This window comes from Arachis ipaensis, chromosome B04 (assembly GCF_000816755.2).
Source record: "Arachis ipaensis cultivar K30076 chromosome B04, Araip1.1, whole genome shotgun sequence".
NCBI classification, from domain to species: Eukaryota; Viridiplantae; Streptophyta; class Magnoliopsida; order Fabales; family Fabaceae; genus Arachis; species Arachis ipaensis.
This window is the reverse complement of record NC_029788.2, coordinates 102,006,560-102,029,528: the sequence shown is the minus strand read 5'-3', so window position 1 is coordinate 102,029,528 and position 22,969 is coordinate 102,006,560. Positions and strand designations below refer to the sequence as shown.

General features: G+C 38.0%; 3 protein-coding genes across 3 annotated transcripts; 1 reads left to right on the top strand and 2 right to left on the bottom strand.

Annotated features, from left to right (window-relative positions):
• LOC107636778 (protein FAR1-RELATED SEQUENCE 6-like) lies at positions 6,127-9,356 on the top strand. Its single transcript, XM_016340267.1, has 6 exons — positions 6,127-6,261; positions 6,631-6,690; positions 6,840-7,585; positions 7,674-7,997; positions 8,116-9,136; positions 9,243-9,356. The coding sequence occupies exons 1-6, from the start codon at positions 6,127-6,129 to the stop codon at positions 9,354-9,356; spliced, it is 2,400 nt and encodes a 799-aa protein (XP_016195753.1).
• Positions 11,982-15,083, bottom strand: LOC110271544. Its single transcript, XM_021122517.1, has 5 exons — positions 15,060-15,083; positions 14,776-14,868; positions 12,803-12,961; positions 12,291-12,583; positions 11,982-12,179 (listed from the first exon to the last, which is right to left on the bottom strand). The coding sequence occupies exons 1-5, from the start codon at positions 15,081-15,083 to the stop codon at positions 12,083-12,085; spliced, it is 666 nt and encodes a 221-aa protein (XP_020978176.1). The 3' UTR covers positions 11,982-12,082.
• On the bottom strand, positions 15,067-18,128 carry LOC110270725. Its single transcript, XM_021120202.1, has 5 exons — positions 18,053-18,128; positions 16,092-16,179; positions 15,744-16,011; positions 15,262-15,616; positions 15,067-15,179 (listed from the first exon to the last, which is right to left on the bottom strand). Exons 2-5 carry the CDS (start codon positions 16,101-16,103, stop codon positions 15,158-15,160), a joined length of 657 nt encoding a protein of 218 aa, XP_020975861.1. The 5' UTR covers positions 16,104-16,179; positions 18,053-18,128; the 3' UTR covers positions 15,067-15,157.

Genomic DNA, 22,969 nt, shown 5'->3' with positions numbered 1-22,969 from the left:
TGCCACCACCCCAAACCACCAACACCTCCCTCCTCCTTTCCCCTCTTCCCCTTCCCTTCTTCCCCTTCCTCCTTTTCTGCCACCACTAGCCACAACAACCCAACCCTCACCCCTTCTCTCTTCCCCCCTTCAACCTTAACCACCCTCAACCACCAAACCGCCCCTGCCTCCACCCCGGACCGCCGCCGCGCCATCACCCACCGCCGCTGCGTCACCACCATACCGCCACCATCTCTCTGAACCTAATTTCTGTTTCTACACACCAGGTTCCACCGAACACCGATTTTGTTTTCCAATTAGTCAATTAGTTGCATATTTTACAGTTTTTGTTCAAAATAGGATAGTTAGAGATGCATGATTGTAGTGAATTTTAGGTGGTTAGGTAGCTAGGATGTGGTTAGTGGATTTAGGCCTGATAATTGCACCGTTCTTGCTAACTATTTTTATCTGTTTCGCGATTCTGAATTTGATGTGATGTTGTGCTGTTCATATGTTGTTCTTCATATTTGATGTTGCTATTAAACTGTTCTTTAATGTTCTTGCTATTTGTTAATCTTTTCAGCACTATTTAATTTCATATGAACTGAATTTTTTCTACTGTTTACTACCCGGGAACATCCAATTTTAGCCGGAATGCTGCCCAATTTTCTGCAAATTTATGGTTTAATCTACCCCCATTCATGTATTGGTTTGAAAATTCAATATTTTGCATTACTTGACTACAACCAAACCAATTCATGAATGCACGGGCTAGCATTCTTATTCCTTTTTGTTCCCTGAGTACTAAATTGCTTATTGATGATTTCATTCTCATATTAAACTTACTTTATTTATCAGAATTATCATCAATAAATTGCACTCCTTGCTTGAATATGAGTTGATTGTTCCTCAACTTTGTGAATTTCTTGGTAACTAGGAAAACCATTCTCATGACCCTCACTTTAACTTCCTTTTTAACTCCTAACCAGTTTAGCTTTCTAACTTCTCTTTTTGGTTTTTACCTAACTACTTTAACTTTTTAACTCATGGCATGATTACCGTTTTTCCTAATTAACTTGAATTCTACTTCTAATATATTTTGGATTGCGATTTTTAATCTTAGACTTTTAACTCAACTTCAATCCAAAATGTACATATATTTACCTCATTTCATGCTTCTATTACTCTTTTGCCTTTATGCTTACATTGACAAACCCTACTTGCCTACTTGTTTTCCTGCTTTAGTTCTTCAATTATATCCTAGAATTTCTGCTTTTCAGGATGTCTGATCCTAGAAACAAAGGAAAAGGCAAGGCAACTACAGGCAAATAGAAAAGTGGAGAATCTTCTATCTCTATCCTGGATATCCTTCATGATGATTCTTGGCGGGAAAAGAACTTTACCCCGCAGGAAAAGGCCGACCAGCTCCTCACTGCCACAGATCAAGTAAAATTTGCAAATAGATACTGTGAGCTAAAGTATCCAGTGTTTGCCACTGTCAGGAACCTCTACCTGGAGAGAACTCTTAAAATTCCAGAAGAACTCACCAGTACACTTCCGAACAGATAAAACAACGAGGCTGGTTCTTCATGGAAAGGAACTTGATAGAGGTCAATGCCTCCTGGGTCAGAGAATTTTACTATAACTATTTCAAGACCTCCCTGGATGTAGTGCATCTCAGAGGGAAACAGATTTTAGTCACTGAGAAAGCTATTGAGGACATCCTCCGGCTTCAGCCTAAGTCAGATCAGCCTGACGGTTACCAAAAGGTTAAAGAGGATATGAGATATATGAGATTTGACTGGGATGCAGTCAAGCAGAGAATAGCCCTTGATCCTATTGCCCCATGGGTCATGGGAAAGAATACAGTGATGCCTAAGGGAATCAAGCTGATATATTTGAATGATGAGGCTCGGCTTTGGTAGCAGATCCTGAGTAATTACATGATGCCGAGCACTCATGAGACAGAGGTGCCCGCTGCTATGATCACCCTCATCTGGTGTGTGATGGAGGGTAAGGACCTATATCTTCCATGTTTCATCAGGTATTATATGGCCAGGATCTATGTCAGAGGCACTCTCCCTTTCCCTTATCTGATCACCCAGCTAGGCCGCCGAGCTGACGTGCCTTGGGAGCTTGCTGATGAGAAGCCAACTGCTGCAAACTGCAAGAAGATCATTCCTCACAGCAGGAAGTTTCTGGCATTAGGATACAGACCTCCTTTTCTCACTGCCTCGGGAGAGGCAGCTACATCTTCAGATGCCCCTTCTACATCCACTGCTGCATCAGCCCCATCCACTGCACTTCCACCTGCTCCTGAGCCCATTTATCATCTGGTGCACCGCCTCTTCGCACGCCTGGATCATATGGAGCGTCGCCACAAGCGACGCTATGAACACCTAAAGTTGATGATCTGATCCAGCAGCGACATCCCCTCCGAGCCTGACACCGCTTCTGAGCCATCTGATGCGGAGGCGAATGATCATAAGGAGGAGGCACATGCCCAGGCAGCGCAGAGAGGACCTGAGCAGGCTGCACCACACCATGAGGAGCCCCACCAGATCCAGGCTGCAGATCCAGAGATTCTTCTACAGACAGACCCTCCGCTTCAGCAGGCAGCTCCTCTGACACTTATCCAGATTGCAGACCCTCAGCCTACCACAGAGTCACCAGCAGCCCATCCTTCCAGAGATGACACTTCTCACACCCAGCCTGAGTGAGCATCGTGGACGATGCTATTAATTAAGTGTGGAGAGGTCGCCATCTCTGGCGTACTTTATTTTGGTGAACCACTCTTCAGACTCTTTTTTTTTCTTTTTATCTTATTTTGCTTATTTTTCTGTATTTTTATCTTTATTTTTATTTTTATCTTATCTTGTCTTCCAGTACTTGCACATTTCTCTTTTGCTTTATTTTTACAGTATTTCTGCATTTTGCACTTTGGTTTATATATTTATCTTAGATATTTAGTTTAGTCTAGTTGCAATTTTAGATATTAAGTTGTGATATAGAACATATAGATTAATTAGTTTAGTTTACCCTTTCAGCATACGATAACTTGGATTAATTGAAAATAAAAAGAGTAAACTAAAGACTTTAGTACAACAGAATCACAATAATCTACACATTGTATATATATAGCAATAAATGATTGGTTAATTTACACAACATTTTTCAAGGAAGAACACTAAGATTTTAAGAGCCACCCTAAGATTCACATTGAGAATAATGGGAACCCTTGATTTCTACTTGCATGGCATACATAACTGATATATAATTTTTGAGCCAAAGAACACACAACCTGTGAGCTTTTGAGCCTATTTGTATGGTTGCATTATTTAACCATAATTATTTCATTCTTGTGTGTTCGCCTTCTTTTTTATTCTGGTGATCTTTACTTTGTTTCAATCTATATGTCCAATATAGAATATAGATACATACCAAGAGATGATTGAGGCCATCATTTAAATTTTTTCTCACTTATCCCAAATAAACTTACCTTTTACATCACCCTTGTTAGCCCCCTTGAGCTTTTAATCCCCTCTTATTTTATAACCACATTACTAGACTTAAGCAGAAAAACAAATTAAAAATCCCAAGTTGAATCCTTGGTTAGCTTAAGATAGAGATTGTGTACACACTAAGTGTGAGAAAACTTGGGAACATGGGTTGATAGGAAAGGATTAACTCAATAAAGTAATAAGGATTTTGGGAGCATGCTCATGAAAAATAAATTTAAAATACCATGTGCATTGATATATGTTCTGTTTATATTTCAAAAAAAAATCCCTTTAGTTAAATAAGTAAATAAGGGGACAAAATTACCCCAATGATAAGTTTAGTAAAGAAATCAATGCACATGAGATAAGAATCAAAATTGGAATTGGTACATGAGTATGTATTAAGAAAAAGAAAAATTGGGAATCCCAAGGAAGTTATAAATTATAGAATATGTATATGTTAGGTGAGACCTTAAACTAATTAAGGATTCAACTTATAGCTCACTTAGCCTTATATATATACCCTTACCTTTACCTTGGCCCCATTACAACCTTGAGAAAGACCTCATGATTTTTGTATGTCTATATTCAATATTTGTTGATTTGTTAGATGAAGAACAAAGTTTTAGAAAGCATGAATAGAAAAGAATAGAGTAAACCCCAAACACTGAGTGACTAGAGAGTAAACACAAAATCTAGTGAGGGTTCAATAGCTCATCACCATATATCTCTGCTTAATTGTTTAATTGTCTTGTAGGCTTATGAAATATTTTAACCCAACTCAATTGTGACAGTGCTTTAACATGATTTAGGTTTGGCTATACATATATAATTCCTTGAAAATATGAATCAAATTAACCACATGTAAACTCTATATATATAGGTGGATGATAATTAAATTTTCATGATTCATATAGGTAGTTTGCATTTAGAATAGATTGCATTGCATAAGATTCCACCATTCTAACTTTACCCTTTTTCTTGGATTTAGCATGAGGACATGCTATTGTTTAAGTGTGGGGAGGTTGATAAACCCATATTTTATGATATAATTTGTGCTCAATTGAGTGTTTCTATCAATTCTTCACCCACATATTCATGTAAATCGCATGGTTTTACTTTCCATTCCTTATATTATGATATATGTGAAAAACATGTTTCCTATGCTTTAAAAATATTAATTTTAATTATCCTTTATTACCATTCGATGCCGTGATTTGTGTGTTAAGTATTTCAGATCTCATAGGGCAGGAATGACTCAAAGGACAAAAAGAAAACATACAAAAATGGAAGAAAAGCACAAAAATAGAGTTTTGAAGAAAAGACAGCGACGTGAACGCATGGACAACGCGAACGCGTGCCTAGCGCGAAAATGCAGCGACGCGAACGCGTGGACGATGCGGACGCGCGCCTTGAGCAGAACGCAAATGACGCGTACGCGTGACCAACGCGTACGCGTGACAAGGAAAACTCCCAGATGACGCGAACGCGTGACCCATGCGGACGCGTGACAGATGTCACGTACAAGAATCTGCAAAAAATGCCCCAACAATTTCCGGACCCTTTTTCGGCCCAAATCCAAGCCAGAAACACAGAATATAAGCCAGAGAATAGAGGAATCAAAAAGATATACGGAGAGACGTAGAACAACATTCATAATTTATTTTTTTAGGATTAGATGTAGTTTTAGAGAGAGAGGTTCTCTCCTCTCTCTTAGATTTAGGATTAGGATTTCTCTTATTTTAGGATTGCTTCTTCTTATCAGGTTCAATGTTCCCAACTTTAATATATATTTCTCTTCTACTTTTATTTACTCTAATACTTTTATTTGTATTTGACTTATGCTGCCTAATTGGCTTACAAACTTTTTCATGTTAGATTTGAATATTCTATTTAGTATTAATTGAGGTAATTCAGATTAATGATTGTTTTATTTTATTCATGAATGCTTCCAATTTAATTTAGATTTACTTTCCCTTTTGGCTTTGGTTAAGTGATTAATAATACTTGAGTTGTCAAACTCAGCTCTTGATTGAAATTGGAATTCCTTGCTGGTTAATTTGTACTCCAATAACTCTAGTCTTTCCATAGGAGTTGACTAGGACCTGATGATCAAATTAATTTGTCCACTGACTTTCTTTTGTTTAGCAAGGGTTAATTAAAAGTGGGAGCAGAATCCAATTCTCTTCACACCTGATAAGGATAACTAGAATAGGACCTAAAATTTCTTATACCTTGCCAAGAGATTTTTTTTATAATTATTAATTTATTTTTCTTGTCATTTAAATTACTTGTTCATTATTTTAAAAACCCAAAAATATATCTTTTTACATAACCAATAATAAATCATACCTCCCTGCAATTCCTTGAGAAGACGACCTGAGGTTTAAATACTTCGGTTATTTACTTTTATTGGGTTTTGTTACTTGTGACAACCAAACTTTTGTATGAAAGGATGATTACTTGGTTTAGAAACTATACTTGCAACGCGAATTTATTGTAAATTCTATACCATCAATCTTCAGTTCATCAGGCCACATCCACTACGACGTGAGTCTTTGAAGGTGTCACGCAACCCTCTTCTCCTCAACCATCTTCGGTAAGGTACATGTGTCTTCATTGAATGCACGTGGACCACATAATATCGATGGAACAAGCAATTTGTGAAGGCGCATCATACGGCACAGCATATGATGATAGTGATCAGTATAATTCTTGCAACGTTAATGTTCCATCGCTTAGTGAAGATGACACACAACATGTGGACAAGATAATTTGTATGGTATAAATATATTTAGTTATGTTTATATATAACTTTATTTTTAGTTTGATGTTGAGTTCTTAACACAGATAAGCTTTGTTGGAAGAATTGTGATTTCATTTGCTTAATTAGTAATTGTGTCGATAATCTTTCTTTCAACTATGCTATAAAGGTGCTACATTTTCATATGGTTTATTATTTTGTTTGGTCACCATGTTTAATTGATGTTTGCAACTTTGATTGATGTTTTTTCTACACCTGTTTAGTTTCGATTGTTGATTAGTCGGTGATATCTATTGATAAGTAAGAATTGTGTGGAAGAGTTATTGTGAGTGTCGAACGGTGGATGGATATGTCTTTTGTTTATACGTTCTTGGTTATCAATTTCAGGGGAAAGAATCTGGAAGTGTTATTGAAGTAGTGGACAATGCAATGGCAGTGAATCATGAGGTGTGAAATATTCTTTATTTTGCTGAATTCCTGTGCTCATGAGGGGATACTCATGAGGTGTGAAATATTCAAGAAGCTAGGAATTTTTTATTTTAATTAGTTGAGTACTTTTTGTGTTGAATGATATTTTTTTCTGAATGGCTTTGCAGTTACCTGATCACACTGGAATTCCATTAGATGAAATCCCGTACATAGGATTGAGATTTGTTTCCTTGCAGCGGGCACAAGAGTTTTACGCTAATTATGCAAAGAAAGTTGGCTTCGTGACCAGGATTAGGAATACCAACTTTGATAAGACCAGGAAGGATTCAAAGATACCCGTTAACCAATCGTTACACTGTAGTCGTGAAGGTTATCGGGAGTCTCGAGTGAAGGCAGCAACTCGGGTAAAGAGAATAACAACAGCCGGATGCAAAGCAAGGATGTACGTCATGCTTGATAGGCAGAAGGATAATTGGATGGTCTCCAAACTAGAACTGAAGCACACCCACCCGTGTTCTGCCAAGCAAGCTGTGCACTACACTGAGTACAAAGAACTGACCATGCATGCCAAGTGTGTGATTCAGAACAATGATGAGGCTGGCATACGGCCCAACAAGACTTATCTCGCACTGACGAATGAGGTTGGTGGCTCGTCGAATTTGGGTTACTCAGAAAAGGATGAGAGGAACTTCATTACGAGCAATTTGCGCTGTGCTGACGAAAACGCAGATGTCAAGGAAATGATTAGCTATTTCATGCGAATGAAAGATATCAACCCGAATTTTTTTTATGCAGTTGATGTAGATGAAGTTAACCAGTTTAAAAGTGCGCTTTGGGTAGATACAAGATGCAGGGCTTCCTATGAATATTATGGTGATGTAGTATCATTTGATACAACGTACCGTAGAAACAAGTATGTATGTGTGTTTTGCCTGTATTCAAATGTTTAATGATTTTCACATTTAGCTTGCTTTTGGTAATTTTGGTTGGATTTATTACAGGCACGGACTTCCATTTGCATCTTTTGTTGGCGTTAACCATCATGGTAAGTCCACTCTGCTCAGATGTACTTTGATGGGAAATGAGGAAATTTGTTGCTTTGAGTGGGTCTTTAAGCAATGGTTGAGGTGCATGGGATCTTCCCCACAGGCCATCATCACGGGCCAGTGTAAATCCATGTTTGGTGCTATCAAGAATGTCCTTCCAGATACTCACCACCGATGGTGCATATGGTACATAATGAAAAAGATACCACATAAGCTCGGAGGATATGCTCGGTATAAAGAAATAGATGATAGAATGCATGGCACTGTTTGGAATGCCAGGTCTGTGAAATCTTTCAAGAAGGATTGGTCTGCATTCATTGTTGAGTTTAACTTAGAGCGAAATAGATGGCTATCTGGTTTGTTCTGTTTTTGTGCTCTTATATTCCTTTTTTTATAGTGGGTGTGTTATGGAATCTCTATATGGTGATTATAACTTTTTTTCTGTTGGTTATGTAGACCTTTATGACGAACGTCGAATGTGGGTTCCAATCTATTTTCAAGGTAAATTTTGGGTAGGTATGAGAAGTACTCAACGGAGTGAGAGCATGCACGCTTTTTACGGTGGTTACTTGCATTTCAAGAGTGGACTGATTCAGTTCGTGCATGAGTATGACAACGTACTTGGGAACAAGGAGCAAAAGGAACTGGAAGATGATGCTGCAGACGCTAAAGGAGTTGTTCCTTGTTCATCGAGTACTACAATTGAAAGACAATTTCAGCGTGAGTACACAACCTCTAAGTTTAGGGAAGAACAACAGGAATTCAGGAAAAAAGGGGATTGTTTAGTCCGTGGTGCGACTCACGAGGGTAATTTATTTTATTTGATCGTGAAAGAGCAATACATATTATATAGGGAACCTAGGTCCTGGAACAATATTGTCGAGTTTGACCCATTGACACACAAGATTCGGTGCGAGTGCAACATGTTTGCATCGAGAGGTATTCTTTGTTGTCACTGTCTTGATGTTTACTTTTATTATGGAGTAGATAGAGTACCATCTTGCTATGTTCTCCCTCGATGGAGCAAGAATGTACAGCGGAAACACACTTTCATTAAGAGTAGCCATGACGAGAAGCGATCGGATGAAAGCCACAACTTATTTAGAAGACTGTGTACGCACTTCTTTAATGTGGCACAGGAATTCATAACATGCGAAGAAGAGGCGGCCATGTTAAATTCGGGTCTTGATGAGTTAAGGGCCAAGTTGGTTGATTATCGTGTGAACTTGGGGTCCAGAAGTGTTCCCAATACAGATAACAACATGGTGACACAGTCTGACACAGCTTGTGTTGCATCTGACATTCAAAGTCCCTCTAAGGTCGCAACAAAGGGTCGACCGAGACTGAAGAAGCTTGGATCTGAACTGGACACATCCATTAAGAGATATATGCGAAGAAAGAAGAATAATCCACCTCAGGTATGTGTCTACCAGTACATAGTGTCTAACCACATGTTTGCATGCCTTAATGGTTAAAGTTGAAAGTGTTATTCACTTTTTGTTCATGCATGTTTTCACCTTTCAGGAAAATAATGGAGCAATCAATCCAAACATAGTGGCGGTTCCTGCTCTGAGCACGAATGAATCACATGGAAATGGCGGGTTCTTGTCTTTGTTACACTCATTTTTACATAGTTAGATTACTTTTGATTATGGATTTGTATGGACACTTGCTGTCTTTAGTAATAATTTTTTTCCACTTATCTTTTTACAAAGTTTTTAGGTTATTAATTTAAATGACATTTTTAAGTTGAGGATATAATTACTTAATGAGTTTTTTATCATTAGGATGTGTATCTTAATATTATGGTTACTACCCCAAAACTGTGTGAGTTATGCCTCATAACGAATCAATTAAGACTTATTTGAAACCTTCAAGCTTTCGTTACTTTAAAGAATATCGGCATGTATAAGACACATCCGTACTAAGACAACTGCTGAGAACTGACGCTGTAATTATGCTGTAAATGGGAAGACACATCTGCCATTACACGCCAAGACCAAACTAAAAAAAGTCAATCTTAAAACACACATATGGTATTAGACACATCCATATATAAATAGACACATTCGGACAAAATATGGAAGACACATCTGTCGTTAACCAGCCACATCCAAACAAGAGACACATCCGTGAGAAAGAAAACCTGTTAACATCACATAACTATATTAGCCACTTACAGTGCAAGACATATCCATGCTGAGACAACTCCGAAGATGACAAGATGAATTAAGCCAGAAACATATAAGACACATGTGCGATTAAATGCAAGCACGAAAAAGACACATTATTATAAGACACATCTGGCATATGGCACATCCATGTGCCATAGATACATTCGATAAAAATACGGAAGACACATCTATGGTCAACAAGACACATCCATTCAGAAGACACATCTATCCACACCTGTCAGAAGACACATCTATTTTCCAGCGCCTACGAACAACACCTGAATAACAATACACTGCTAAAATAAATAGAGACATCCAAAATAGACGACAATCAAACTGTGACATGCTTATTAATTGAAAACAAAAATATCTCAAAGTGTATCAGTTGGTCAGCTTGTGCATAAACTTATCCCAGACAAACGTGTGAAGGAACAAGAATCCAAAACAAGATACCTCTGTGTAAACCAAGGAAAATATTTAGACCCAACAAAAAATATCTCACAATGTGAGGATAACTCTTCCCTAAGTAAACTAGAATGTAATATACAGGCTTTTTCTTTTGATATCTATCTTCTTTTGCGCGTCTATTTCTTTTGCACCCTTACAGCTCGTCGAAGCATGCTCTTTGTCCCAGGTGCTGTAAACGGAGTCCTAACCTCCTTACGTTTGTTCCTTGGTTGGTTGCGGCGTACAGGAGGTCGATCATGGCTGCTAACGGCATTCAGAGCATCTCCAATGTCTAAATTTTTGTGACATAGGATGATGTCAAGTATTATCTCCAACCTATATAACTTGATAGTGTCCTGCATGTGAAAATCAAAGTTAGGTAACTGCATGTAGGTACAGACAATGACATGTGCTTAAAAAATCAGTTAACTACATATAGAATTTGGAATCTCACATAATCCCAGTCATTTACATTCCCGCCTTCAGTCCAGTACTCCATAAACTTTATTGCATACACCTCACAATCAAAACTATGTGAATGGAAACAGCAAATTGTATTAGGAGAACCAAAAAATATCTAAATGAAACTTAATAAATACAACCTTTGAAGATTTTGAGGGGGACTCACCTATTTGGTTGTACTGGAATAGGGGCATATGTGCAAGGTAGCCCTTGCTAAGTGTGCTTATAAGTGGGGATGGCCACCTGTGCTATGTCTTCAATGAGCCTTGCCTAAATCACATAGAAAACACTTAAATAGAATGCAATAATAAGGATTAAATAAAGCCTTAGGGTGACGAGATGTTGTGGTACCGCATATGCATCTAGCCTGTTCCGGAATGTATCCTGTGGTCTATTGGGTATGCTATCTAGTACAAACAGTTTTTTCGCGGATACATCGAACGCATACACCCACCAGTGACGGGTGATACATATAGGGAAAAACCACTGCAACATTATGCAGCTGTAATTAGGCATTTCACGTGGATTTATAATGAAAAATACATATCCGTTGTTCGGATGCAAATAAAAATAGCAACTTCTCATTTGACAAACAGACTTACCCATTTTCTCTTTAAAGCTGTTACCTTATCAAAATACCTAGTATCAGCACCAAAGTTTTTTTCCAAACCCACATTCACCGGAGTTGGGCCGTTTTGAAACTGCAATACATTCCTTTCGACCAATACCGTTTCCTGTGCAAAGACGAATACGAAGTTGTTCAATAGGTTTAATATACATAAATTATTCATATAAAAGTCTCCTTACCAGTATCCCTGAACACACGCAGTAGAAGTCATGCGTGAATCTTCTTAACCCTGAGTCATTGAATGCGCAACACATCCAGTGCACGACCTAATTAACCAGAATGTAAAGATTAATTATCAACAAAACAGAATGCTTAAACAAATTTGATTACCAAGTTTTTGCATTACATACATTGTTATTGAGCCAAGCACGTGGCCTCAGGGTGTACAAGTCCTCCATTCTCAGCACTAAGTGTGGTCTACCCTCATACGATGTGATTTTTTGCTTACTATCAAGGGATATGTTCACAGCCCATCCTCTGATTCTTTGTTCGTCCCGCTCAGTGATTTTTTGTCCCTTTAGTAATGGATGAATGGGTCGAGGGGGAGGGGATGGTGTGGGTGTTTTGAAGATCTGCGTCATCTCAAGTGAGAATGATGGGCATGGTGGACTCGGTGTGCGGACTGAAGACCCTTTTGGAATAATTGTTTGTATCTAGTCGATGCTAATGTCTCTCAATGGGTAACGTCGCTCGATTTCTACCCATAGCCTTTCGCACTCTGGATCTCGCTGCGATAAGATGTCAGGGTGCCTGTTTCAAGATTAACCATGTGGGGCGGTCAACCTATATGAATTCCTAAAAGAAGAAGTAAAAAACAATACACACTAGCAATGGAAACAAAGTTATATATTATTCACTTACATGTCAAAAAATTCACTTGAATATTCCTGAATTCCTGAATAGTCAATCATTGTAGCTGATGGAGTTTTTGGTTCAGCATCATACTTCTCAGTTGGTTTCTTTGATGTTTTCGGGAGCCTTGTTGCGATGTTCTCCCCTGCTGTCCCTTTTTGCTGTTGTGGTTTGCTTTTCTGGGTTTTGATGTGGATTCTCTTGCCAATGGGTTGGTTATCCTCGTCATCATCGTCAAAAGCAATTGCTTTATCATTTCTTATCACTGAGCCGCTAATAACTCCTGCCTTCATGTCGGATCCCTGAAAGCGCATCATCAAAAACATTGGACACGAAAAAAAACACATAGTGATTTCGGGTCACTCAATCAACGCAAGTTAAACTAAAGACAGCATAACATATTTCTGTTTTCGAGACAAGGCAACAATAGTCATTCGTTAAAACATATGGTAAACCCGTGCTCGTGTACTTAGTTTGAAAAATGCATCAGACACATTCTTATACCGCCACATCTTACTTACTTTTTGGTTCTTTGTTCTCTTTGTCTTGCTCGTTCTGCTGGTCTCTCTTACTATCGAACAAGATTTCGGTATCCTCTTCAAATCATGTCTACGACGTAGTCTCTTTGTAATGGGCTCTTCGTCATCGTCATTGCCATCACCCTCTCTGTGATCAGATCCCTAAATTTACAACACCAAGCTATTTAGTTCCAACAAGGACATAGTGCCTAGAATTCACACTATTAACACAAATTAAATGTATACAACTTCTCTTTAACGAATATTAAGGAGGGTCTTAGCAGCCAATGGTAAGAGAAAAAAAAAGGGGTAGAACGTTCACTTTATTTTAATTTTACAAATCTAAATAAATGATTCATTACTTAGCCATTTTTACTCACTATTTTGCACCCATCAGGACTCATTGTGTGGTTAGTGTCTTCTTTGTTAAGACCTGCGCCCATTGTGTGCTTGATAAATCCCATTTGGAGGGTTTATCTTGTGTTGAATTTAGAGGTTTTATCATCTTTTTCTCACATTTATTCAATAAACTAGCATGGTTTTATAACTTCTCCTTTAATTGTGCTTAAGAGTGAAAACATTCTTTGAGGACTTAAAATAGCTAAATTTAATTCACCTTGATTCTATTAGATGCCTTGATATGTTTGTTAAGTGATTTCAGATTTAGGAGGCAAAAATTAGATCAAGGGAATGAAGGAAAAGCATGTATAAATGGAGAACTCATGAAGAAATAAAGGAATCGCAAAAGCTGTCAAGCCGACCTCTTCGCACTTAAACGATCATAACTTGAGCTAAAGAGGTCCAAATGATGCGGTTCTAGTTGCGTTGAAAAGCTAACATCCGGAGCTTCGAAATGATATAAGATTTGTCATGGTTGCATTTCGCATAGGGACGCGCACGCGCACGGTACGCATACGCGTCCATGGGCGCACACAATTCACTTAGTCAAACAGGTAGCCAGCGATTTTAGAAGCCTTGTGGGCCCAATCCAACTCATTTCTGATGCTATTTAAGCCAAGGATTGAAGGGGACTTAACATACTTTAATACATTAGTTTTAGTTTAGGTTAATTTTAGAGAGAGAAGCTCTAACGTCTCTCTAGGATTAGAATTAGGATTAGGCTTAGTTCTTAGATCTAGGTTTCAATTCGTGCTTTCTTCTTCTTCTTCTTATCAATTTCTTGTTGTTGCAATCATCTTCTTCTATTCTTTTGTTGTAATTTCCTTTATGTTGCTTCTATACTTTGTTGTAGATCTACTCTTGCTCCTTCTCTTTTCTTTCAATTCAAGTTGAGGTAATTCATAATAATTGTGTTTCTTTTGATTGTTGTTGTTAATTTCTTGCAATAATTATTGTTAGATTTCATTCTTGTTGTAGATTTCATATGATTCCTTTTATGTCTCTTATGTGTTTGATAAAATGCTTCTTTTAGCTTTAGTGTAGATTTTGTTCCTCTTGGTTTAGGTAGAGTAATTAGTGACGCTTGAGTTATCTAATTCCTTTGTTGATTGATAATTAGAATTTGCTAATTGATTTGGATACCACTAAAGCTAGTCTTTCCCTTGGGAGTTGGCTAGGACTTGTGGAATCAAGTTAATTCATACACTTGACTTTCCTCCATTGTTAGAGGTTAACTAAGTGGTAGCAATGAACAATTTGTGATCACAATTGAGGAGGATAACTAGGATAGGACTTCTAGTTCTCATATCTTGCCAAGAGCTTTGTTAGTTGTTAGTTTATTTTCATTGCCATTTACATTTCATGCCTATTATCTCAAAAACCCCAAAACATACCTCATAACCAATAACAAGACACTTTGTTGCAATTCCTAGGGAGAACGACCTGAGGTTCAATACTTCGGTTTATAAATTTAGGGGTTTGTTACTTGTGACAAACAAATTTTTGTATGAAAGGATTATTGTTGGTTTAGAAACTATATTGCAACGAGACTTCATTTGTGAAATTCTAAACCATACAAAAGTCCAATCATCAGTGCTCCTCTGTGGCACCTTCGAGGACCACACCGTCGTTTCCTTCGGGTACGCCAAAAGCCTGTGTAGGGCCATCAACTAGTCAAAAGACACATAAAACTAAAGCCACATCCAGCACAAACACATCCAAATAAGGTTACATGAAAAAACATAGTCATAACCGACACATCAGAGTCATTAATAATTCAACGCATAACTATAGATGCCGGGTCTTCAAAAGTGTACTTGCAGTTAATTACAAGAGAAAGAGAGCTTCAAAGAGTACATACCTCGGGTTGAATAGTTGCTGCCATGGCGCTAAGCTCTTTGGCAGTCCATGCAGAAAGTCACGGCTAAGGTTCTTGACAATTATTGAGATCACCATGCTTTAGCTTATGGAAGTACAACACCTGTGGATATTGCATACAAATCTTATTTATTGGGATACAAGGGATAGACAGATTAAGATGCATGCCAAATTAAAAATGTTACCAGCAAGGCAAACATGCAGCCCTCACAAGACTTGTTTTTTTTTTACATTGGTACTTCCTAATTGCTTGTTCTAATGATTTGAAAATACGCAACGGCCAACGGAATCTCCCGGGATCAGATACATCAAGTATTGTATTGATGTGCCACGACGAGATGACGTGCTGCACAGTCGGACACAAAAACATCTTCAGCACGAGCAGGATGAAATGCCTCATAAACTCCATCCTATCATCTTCAGTATCCATAGCGCACTGGTTAACAAACTGTCTCAGCTGTATAGTATTTAACCGGTGAAATCTTCTTCGTATCGACACATGGTCGGCATTACTAGCGTCGAACGGGGGGAAGTCATCAACTGTAGCATACATGTGTATTAAACACGGTAAAACGACCAACTAAATAGGAATAATAAAGGTAAAACCACGGAAATCGAAACCATTTTAACCAATAAAATTCTTTTTTAAAAGATAAGGTATTCTCACCACCGGGCAGAATTCCAAACAGACGTTCAAACAGCTCAGCCCCAATACGGATAACTCCATCAGCTACTTTCAAGGTGCTTGTTTCAGTGTCGTAAGCCTTGGCCAGCATCACCATTATCCCTTGTTTAACATTCCACTTTGGTACTAGCTTAAGGAAACCGAAACCAATTTCTTCTATCTCATCTAGCTTTGCTTTCGCTTGGTTAGTTTCCAGATCGTGGAACAAATCTACGATGTAGCACGGTGAACACCGTGTCTCTAGTAATTTCTGTCAACATTAACCAAGACCTTGAGAAACAAACCAATGCTAAAATATAAAGAAACACAAGTTTATAAATGATTTAATACCGGCTTTCCCATGTCTTGACGTCGATGTCTTGCAACAGTGTAAAAATTCTGTCCAGGTTCTAACTTGTGTTTTCTTCCCCGAACTCAACTACGTAAGCGGTTCAAGAAAATGATGAAATATAGATAAGCACTAGATAATTAAACGATCATATATCGCATTGATGTTATTTCATTATTTCAAACATGATTTGCACTTTAATTAATACTTGATTCTTACACATTGAAAATTCAATTAACCATCACTTTTGAATATATTAATAACATATTTAATCTATAAACAGCCTGACCACTATAAAGAAAGTGAAAAGAAAAGTTAACAGTGTACTATAATGTGTATACTTAATTAATTATTAATAATCTATATATACCCTCTTAACGAAAACAGGAAAGGAATAAAAAGAAAAAAAAACAATAAGATGAGAAGTATCTAATTCTGACGAGGAGGAAAAAATTACATTTTTCTATTTATAAAATCATCCAAAAAAATTTGCCGCTTTAAAATATGTATAAGAAAAACTCCAGCTTCTAAATTTGTTTGGTGTTCCTCGGCCTTTCCCTAAGTTAACTTTCATTCAATTTCATTTAGAAAAATAAATTAATAGAAAAAAGATAACTAAAGAATATCAAAAGGAAAAGCAAACTCGGTTGTGTGAAGTAAAAAATTAACATATACATAGCTTGAGAATTAAGTATGTGTTTCTTCAAATTTTTTTTTTATGTTCTAATCTCAAATAAAGGATATAGTTATTATTGCTCATTTAGGCTATTCTTTGTTTATTTAGACTAAGATTGAATTGAAAAATTGACACAATATTTTAATAATTAGAGATTAAAACTTAAATTTAAAAATTTTAAATTTCTTTTCAATTGCATTGTTACCTATTACGGTAGCTACCTCTACCAATGTACAAAGGCATGTGCACTTTGTACATAACACATACACATGAATATACAAATATAACACTACTGCATGAACAAGTCACATGTAACTAAATCTTAACTAATTAAATAGATCCAATTATGTGTTATTAATCACTACGCGTTCAAAAACTTGACAAGCAGACATTTGTAATACAAAAAAGCCAAGATCACAGCTGAAGAATTTGTAGTAGAAACATACGAACAAAATTCTTTAGCTCTGCATGCACATGTGATGATGTGTTCGATTTAAAGACATGTACACACACACACACACACACACACACACACACACACACATATGGAAAAGTATTGTTAGACACATCTAAGACAAAAGTTCAAGTTACTTTGTCAATGTGAAGAGGAATGAGAAGACACATCTGAGGTAACGTCCCCATAAATGAACGTTATGAGTCTCACAATGGCAAGCTAATTCATCAACGATAGTACATACATAGTTACATATAGCACAATCAAATGTATCATATTAGATGGGAGCTGTCACAAGGATCATCAACATCAATTTAAATTGTTATTTTTAATTGGTATTTTTAAATTTAAATTTAAATTTATTCTACTACATAGGAGCTGTCACAATACTATTGATCGGGTTCGCCAACATATACAATGAATTAAAAAAAATCAGTCAATTATTAAAAAACAAAAACTAAGACCAAAACATGGTAGAAAAGGAACAAAAGGGATGTGTACAGCAACAATATTATATAGCAGGGGACCACAAATATGTTTCGAATTCTACTTCACAGTCAAAATCCGTTGAAAAAACAATCATATCAGTGTAACTATCATAGCAACATCATTTCCTTTTCTTAATATAGTTAGGCACAGCATCGTAAACCATATTAACACAGGGAACCATATCAACAAAAGGCCTATTAATCGACATATTTATGTTTTCTTTAAATTTAAATGGAACATGCAGTAGACACAGCACCATTATTGACTAAATCTCAACTCCAATATAAAGTTCACAAATTAACCGAATAACTAGCAATTAGCCAAAAAATTGAAGACCCACTTACCTGCTGTTGTTCCGCTGGGGTCGAAGGGAAGAGAGATTGCAAGTGGGGGTTGAACTCGAGACAGGGATGAGGACGGAAGAGTCCAGCTGTCGCTTGTCTTCTGGCGGACTGGTGCACGAAATTGTGATCTCAGGCAACGGCGCCAAAAACTCTGTACGCACGTCTTAATAAATCATTTTTCATTCATAACTTCGATACAACTAACCAGCAAGTGCACTGGGTCGTCCAAGTAATAAACCTTACGTGAGTAAGGGTCAATCCCACGAAGATTATTGGTATGAAGCAAGCTATGGTCACCTTGTAAATCTCAGTCAGGCGGATATAAAATAGTTATGGAGTTTTCGAAAATTTATAATAAATAAATAGAAAATAAGTAATAACTAGAAAGTAAGGATAGAGATACTTATGTAAATCATTGGTGAAAATTTCAGATAAGCGTATAGAGATGCTTTCGTCCCTCTGAACTTCTGCTTTCCTGCTGTCTTCATCCAATCAGTCCTACTCCTTTCCATGGCTGGCTTTATGTAAGGACATCACTATTGTCAATGGCTACTTTTCATCCTCTCTGGAAAATGGTCCGATGCGCTGTCACTGCATGGCTAATCGTCTAGAGGCATCACCGTGGTCAATGGTTACATCCTATCCTCTTGTGAAAATGGTCCAAATGCTCTGTCACAGCACGGCTAATCATCTGAGGTTCTCGATCATACTGGAATAGGATTCACCCTCCTTTTGTGTCTGTCACTACGCCCAGCACTCGCGAGTTTGAAGTTCGTCACAGTCATTCAATCCCAGAGTCCTACTCGGAATACCACAGACAAGGTTTAGACTTTCCAGACTCTCATGAATGCCGCCATCAATCTAGCTTATACCATGAAGATTCTGATTAAGAGATCCAAGAGATACTCATTCAATCTAAGGTAGAACGGAAGTGGTTGTCAGGCACGCGTTCGTGGGAGAATGATGATGATTGTCACGTTCATCACATTCATGTTGAAGTGCGAATGAATATCTTAGAAGTGGACTAAGTTGAATTGAATAGAAAACAGTAATACTTTGCATTAATTCATGAGGAACAGCAGAGCTCCACACCTTAATCTATGGAGTGTAGAAACTCTACCGTTGAAAATACATAAGTGAAAGGTTCAGGCATGGCCGAATGGCCAGCCCCCATGATCTAAGAACCAGACGTCCCAAGATAATCCAAAGATGTTCAAAGATGATCAAATACAAGAGTAAAAAGTCCTATTTATACTAAACTAGTTACTAGGGTTTACAGAAGTAAGTAATTGATGCATAAATCCACTTTCGGGGCCCACTTGGTGTGTGCTTGGGCTGAGCTTGAAGTTTCCACGTGGAGAGGTCATTCTTGGAGTTGAACGCCAGTTTGTAACGTATTTCTGGCGTTTAACTCCAGACAGCAGCATAGAACTGACGTTCAACACGCTTTTACGTCGTCTAAACTTGGCCAAAGTATGGACTATTATAAATTACTAAAAAGCCCTGGATGTCTACTTTCCAACGCAATTGGAAGCGCGCCTTTTTGAGTTCTGTAGCTCCAGAAAATTCACTTTGAGTGCAGGGAGGTCAGAATCCAACAGCATCAGCAGTCCTTCTTCTACCTCTGAATCTGATTTGTGCTCAAGTCCCTCAATTTCAGCCAGAAAATACCTGAAATCACAGAAAAACACACAAACGCATAGTAAAGTCCAGAAATGTGAATTTAACATAAAAAATAATGAAAACATCCCTAAAAGTAACTAGATTCTACTAAAAACATACTAAAAACAATGCCAAAAAGCGTATAAATTATCCGCTCATCACCAGTCTCAAGTTTTCACTTGACACCTTCACGCCACAAGCACATGGTTAGGGACAGCTTGGTTTAGCCGCTTAGGCCAGGATTTTATCCTTTTAGGCCCTCCTATCCACTGATGCTCAAAGCCTTGGGATCCTTTTTATTACCCTTGCCTTTTGGTTTTAAGGGTTACTAGCTTTTTGCTCTTGCCTCTTGGTTTTAAGTGCTTTTGGCTTTTTCTGCTTGCTTTTGCTCTCTTTTTTTTTCGCTATTTTTTTTCTCTATTATTTTTTTTTCTGCAAGCTTTGTTCTTTGCTGCTTTTTCTTGCTTCAAGAATCATTTTTATGATTTTTGAGATTATCAAATAACATGTCTCCTTGTCATCATTCTTTCAAGAGCCAACATATTTAACACTCTTAAACAACAACTTCAAAAGACATATGCACTGTTCAAGCATTCATTCAGAAAACAAGAAGCATTGTCACCACATCAATATAATTAAACTAAGTTCAAGGATAAATTCGAAACTCATGTACTTCTTGTTCTTTTGAATTAAAACATTATTCATTTAAGAGAGGTGATGGATTCATAGGACATTCATAACTTTAAGACAAAGTTACTAAATACTAATGATCATGTAATAAGACACAAACTTAGATAAGCACTTAACATAGAGAAAACGAAAAACAAAAAGTATTGTCACCACATCAATATAATTAAACTAAGTTCAAGGATAAATTTGAAACTCGTGTACTTCTTGTTCTTTTGAATTAAAACAATTTTCATTTAAGAGAGGTGATGGATTCATTGGACATTCATAACTTTAAGACAAAGTTACTAAATACTAATGATCATGTAATAAGACACAAACTTAGATAAGCACTTAACATAGAGAAAACGAAAAACAGAGAATGTAAGAACAAGGAATGAGTCCACCTTAGTGATGATGGCGTTTCTTTCTTGAGGAACCAATGATGTTCTTGAGCTCTTCTATGTCTCTTGCTTGTCTTTGTTGCTCTTCCCTCATTGCTCTTTCATCTTTCTCTAATTTCATGAAGGATGATGGAGTGCTCTTAATGTTCCACCCTTAATTGTCCCATATTGGAACTTAATTCTCCTATGGAGGTGTTGATTTGCTCCCAATAGTTTTGTGGAGGAAAATGCATTTGAGGTCCCCGAACCATGGTGAGATAATTCTTTGGATTCAGGTTCTTACTTTGATCATGGTTCCTAGTGATCCATGCATTGGCATAGAACTCTTGAACCATTAGGATGCCGACTTGTTGGATGGGGTTTGTTAGAACTTCCCAACCTCTTCTTTGGATTTCATGTCGGATCTCCGGATACTCATTTCTCTTGAGCTTGAAAGGGACCTCGGGGATCACCTTCTTCTTGGCCACAACATCATAGAAGTGGTCTTGATGGGCTTTGGAGATGAACCTTTCCATCTCCCATGACTCAGAGGTGGAAGCTTTTGTCTTCCCTTTCCCTTTTCTAGAGGATTCTCTGGTCTTAGGTGCCATCAATGGTAATGGAAAAACAAAAAGCTTATGCTTTTACAACACCAAACTTAGAATATTGCTCGTCCTTGAGCAAGAGAAGAAAGAATAGATGAAGAAGAAGAAGAAAATATGGAGGAGAGGAGGGATGTGGTTTGGCCAAGAAGGGGAAGAGAGGGTTGTGTTGTGTGAAAATGAGGAAGAATGGAGGGCTATATATAGGGAAGGGATGGGGTAAGATTCGGCCATAAGGGTGGGAAATTGATTTTGAATTTTGAAGGTAGGTGGGGTTTATGAGGTAGGTTTATGGGGAAGAGTGGATGGATGTGAGTGGTGAAGTGGTGATAGGGAAGAGAGATTGAGGTGATTGGTGAAGAGTATTGGGGAAGAGTATTTATGGGATTGTGTGAAAGAGGGGTGAGAAGAAGTGAGTGGAGGTAGGTGGGGATCCTGTGGGGTCCACAGATCCTGAGGTGTTCAAGGATTTACAACCTTGCACCAAATTAGGCATGCAAAATTCCCTTGCACACAACTCTGGGCGTTCAGCGCCAGATTGGTGCTTGTTCTGGGCATTGAACGCCCATTTGTTGCCCATTTCTGGCGTTGAACGCCAGAACCATGCTTGTTCTGGGCGTTCAGCGCCAGCTCTTCTCCAGGGTGCAATTCTAGCGTTCAAACGCCCAGATGCTGCCCATTTTGGGCGTTCAGCGCTAGAACCATGCTCTGTTCTGGCGTTGAACGCCAGCCAGATGCTTCTTACTGGCGTTTAAACGCTAGTGAGATCCTCCTCCAGGGTGTGATTTTTCTTCTGCTGTTTTTGATTCCGTTTTCAATTTTTATATTTATTTTGTGACTCCACATGATCATGAACCTAATAAAACATGCAAAAAAAAAACATAAAAATTAAAAATTGGGTTGCCTCCCAACAAGCGCTTCTTTAATGTCAATAGCTTGACAGTGGGCTCTCATGGAGCCTCACAGATGTTCAGAGCATTGTTGAGACTTTCCAACACCAAACTTAGAGTTTGACTGTGGGGGCTTTGGTTGACTCTGCAGTGAGAGAAGCTCTTTATGCTTCCTCTCCATGGGTACAGAGAGAGATCCTTGAGTTTTAAACACAAGGGAGTCCTCATTCAATTGAAGGACTAGTTCACCTCTGTCAACATCAATCACAGCTCTTGCTGTGGCTAGGAAGGGTCTTCCAAGGATGATGGATTCATCCTCATTCTTCCCAGTATCCAGAACTATGAAATCAGCAGGGATGTAAAGGCCTTCAACCTTTACTAACACGTCCTCTACTTGTCCATAAGCCTGTTTTCTTGAATTGTCTGCCATTTCTAATGAGATTTTAGCAGCTTGCACCCCATAGATTCCCAGTTTCTCTATTACAGAGAGGGGCATGAGGTTTATCCCTGAACCAAGGTCACATAGAGCCTTCTCAAAGGTCATGGTGCCTATGGTACAAGGTATTAGGAACTTTCCAGGATTTTGTTTCTTCTGAGGCAATGTCAGTTGATCCAGATCACTCAGTTCATTAGTGAACAAGGGAGGTTCATCTTTCCAAGTCTCAATACCAAATAATTTGGCATTCAGCTTCATGATTGCACCAAGGTACTTGG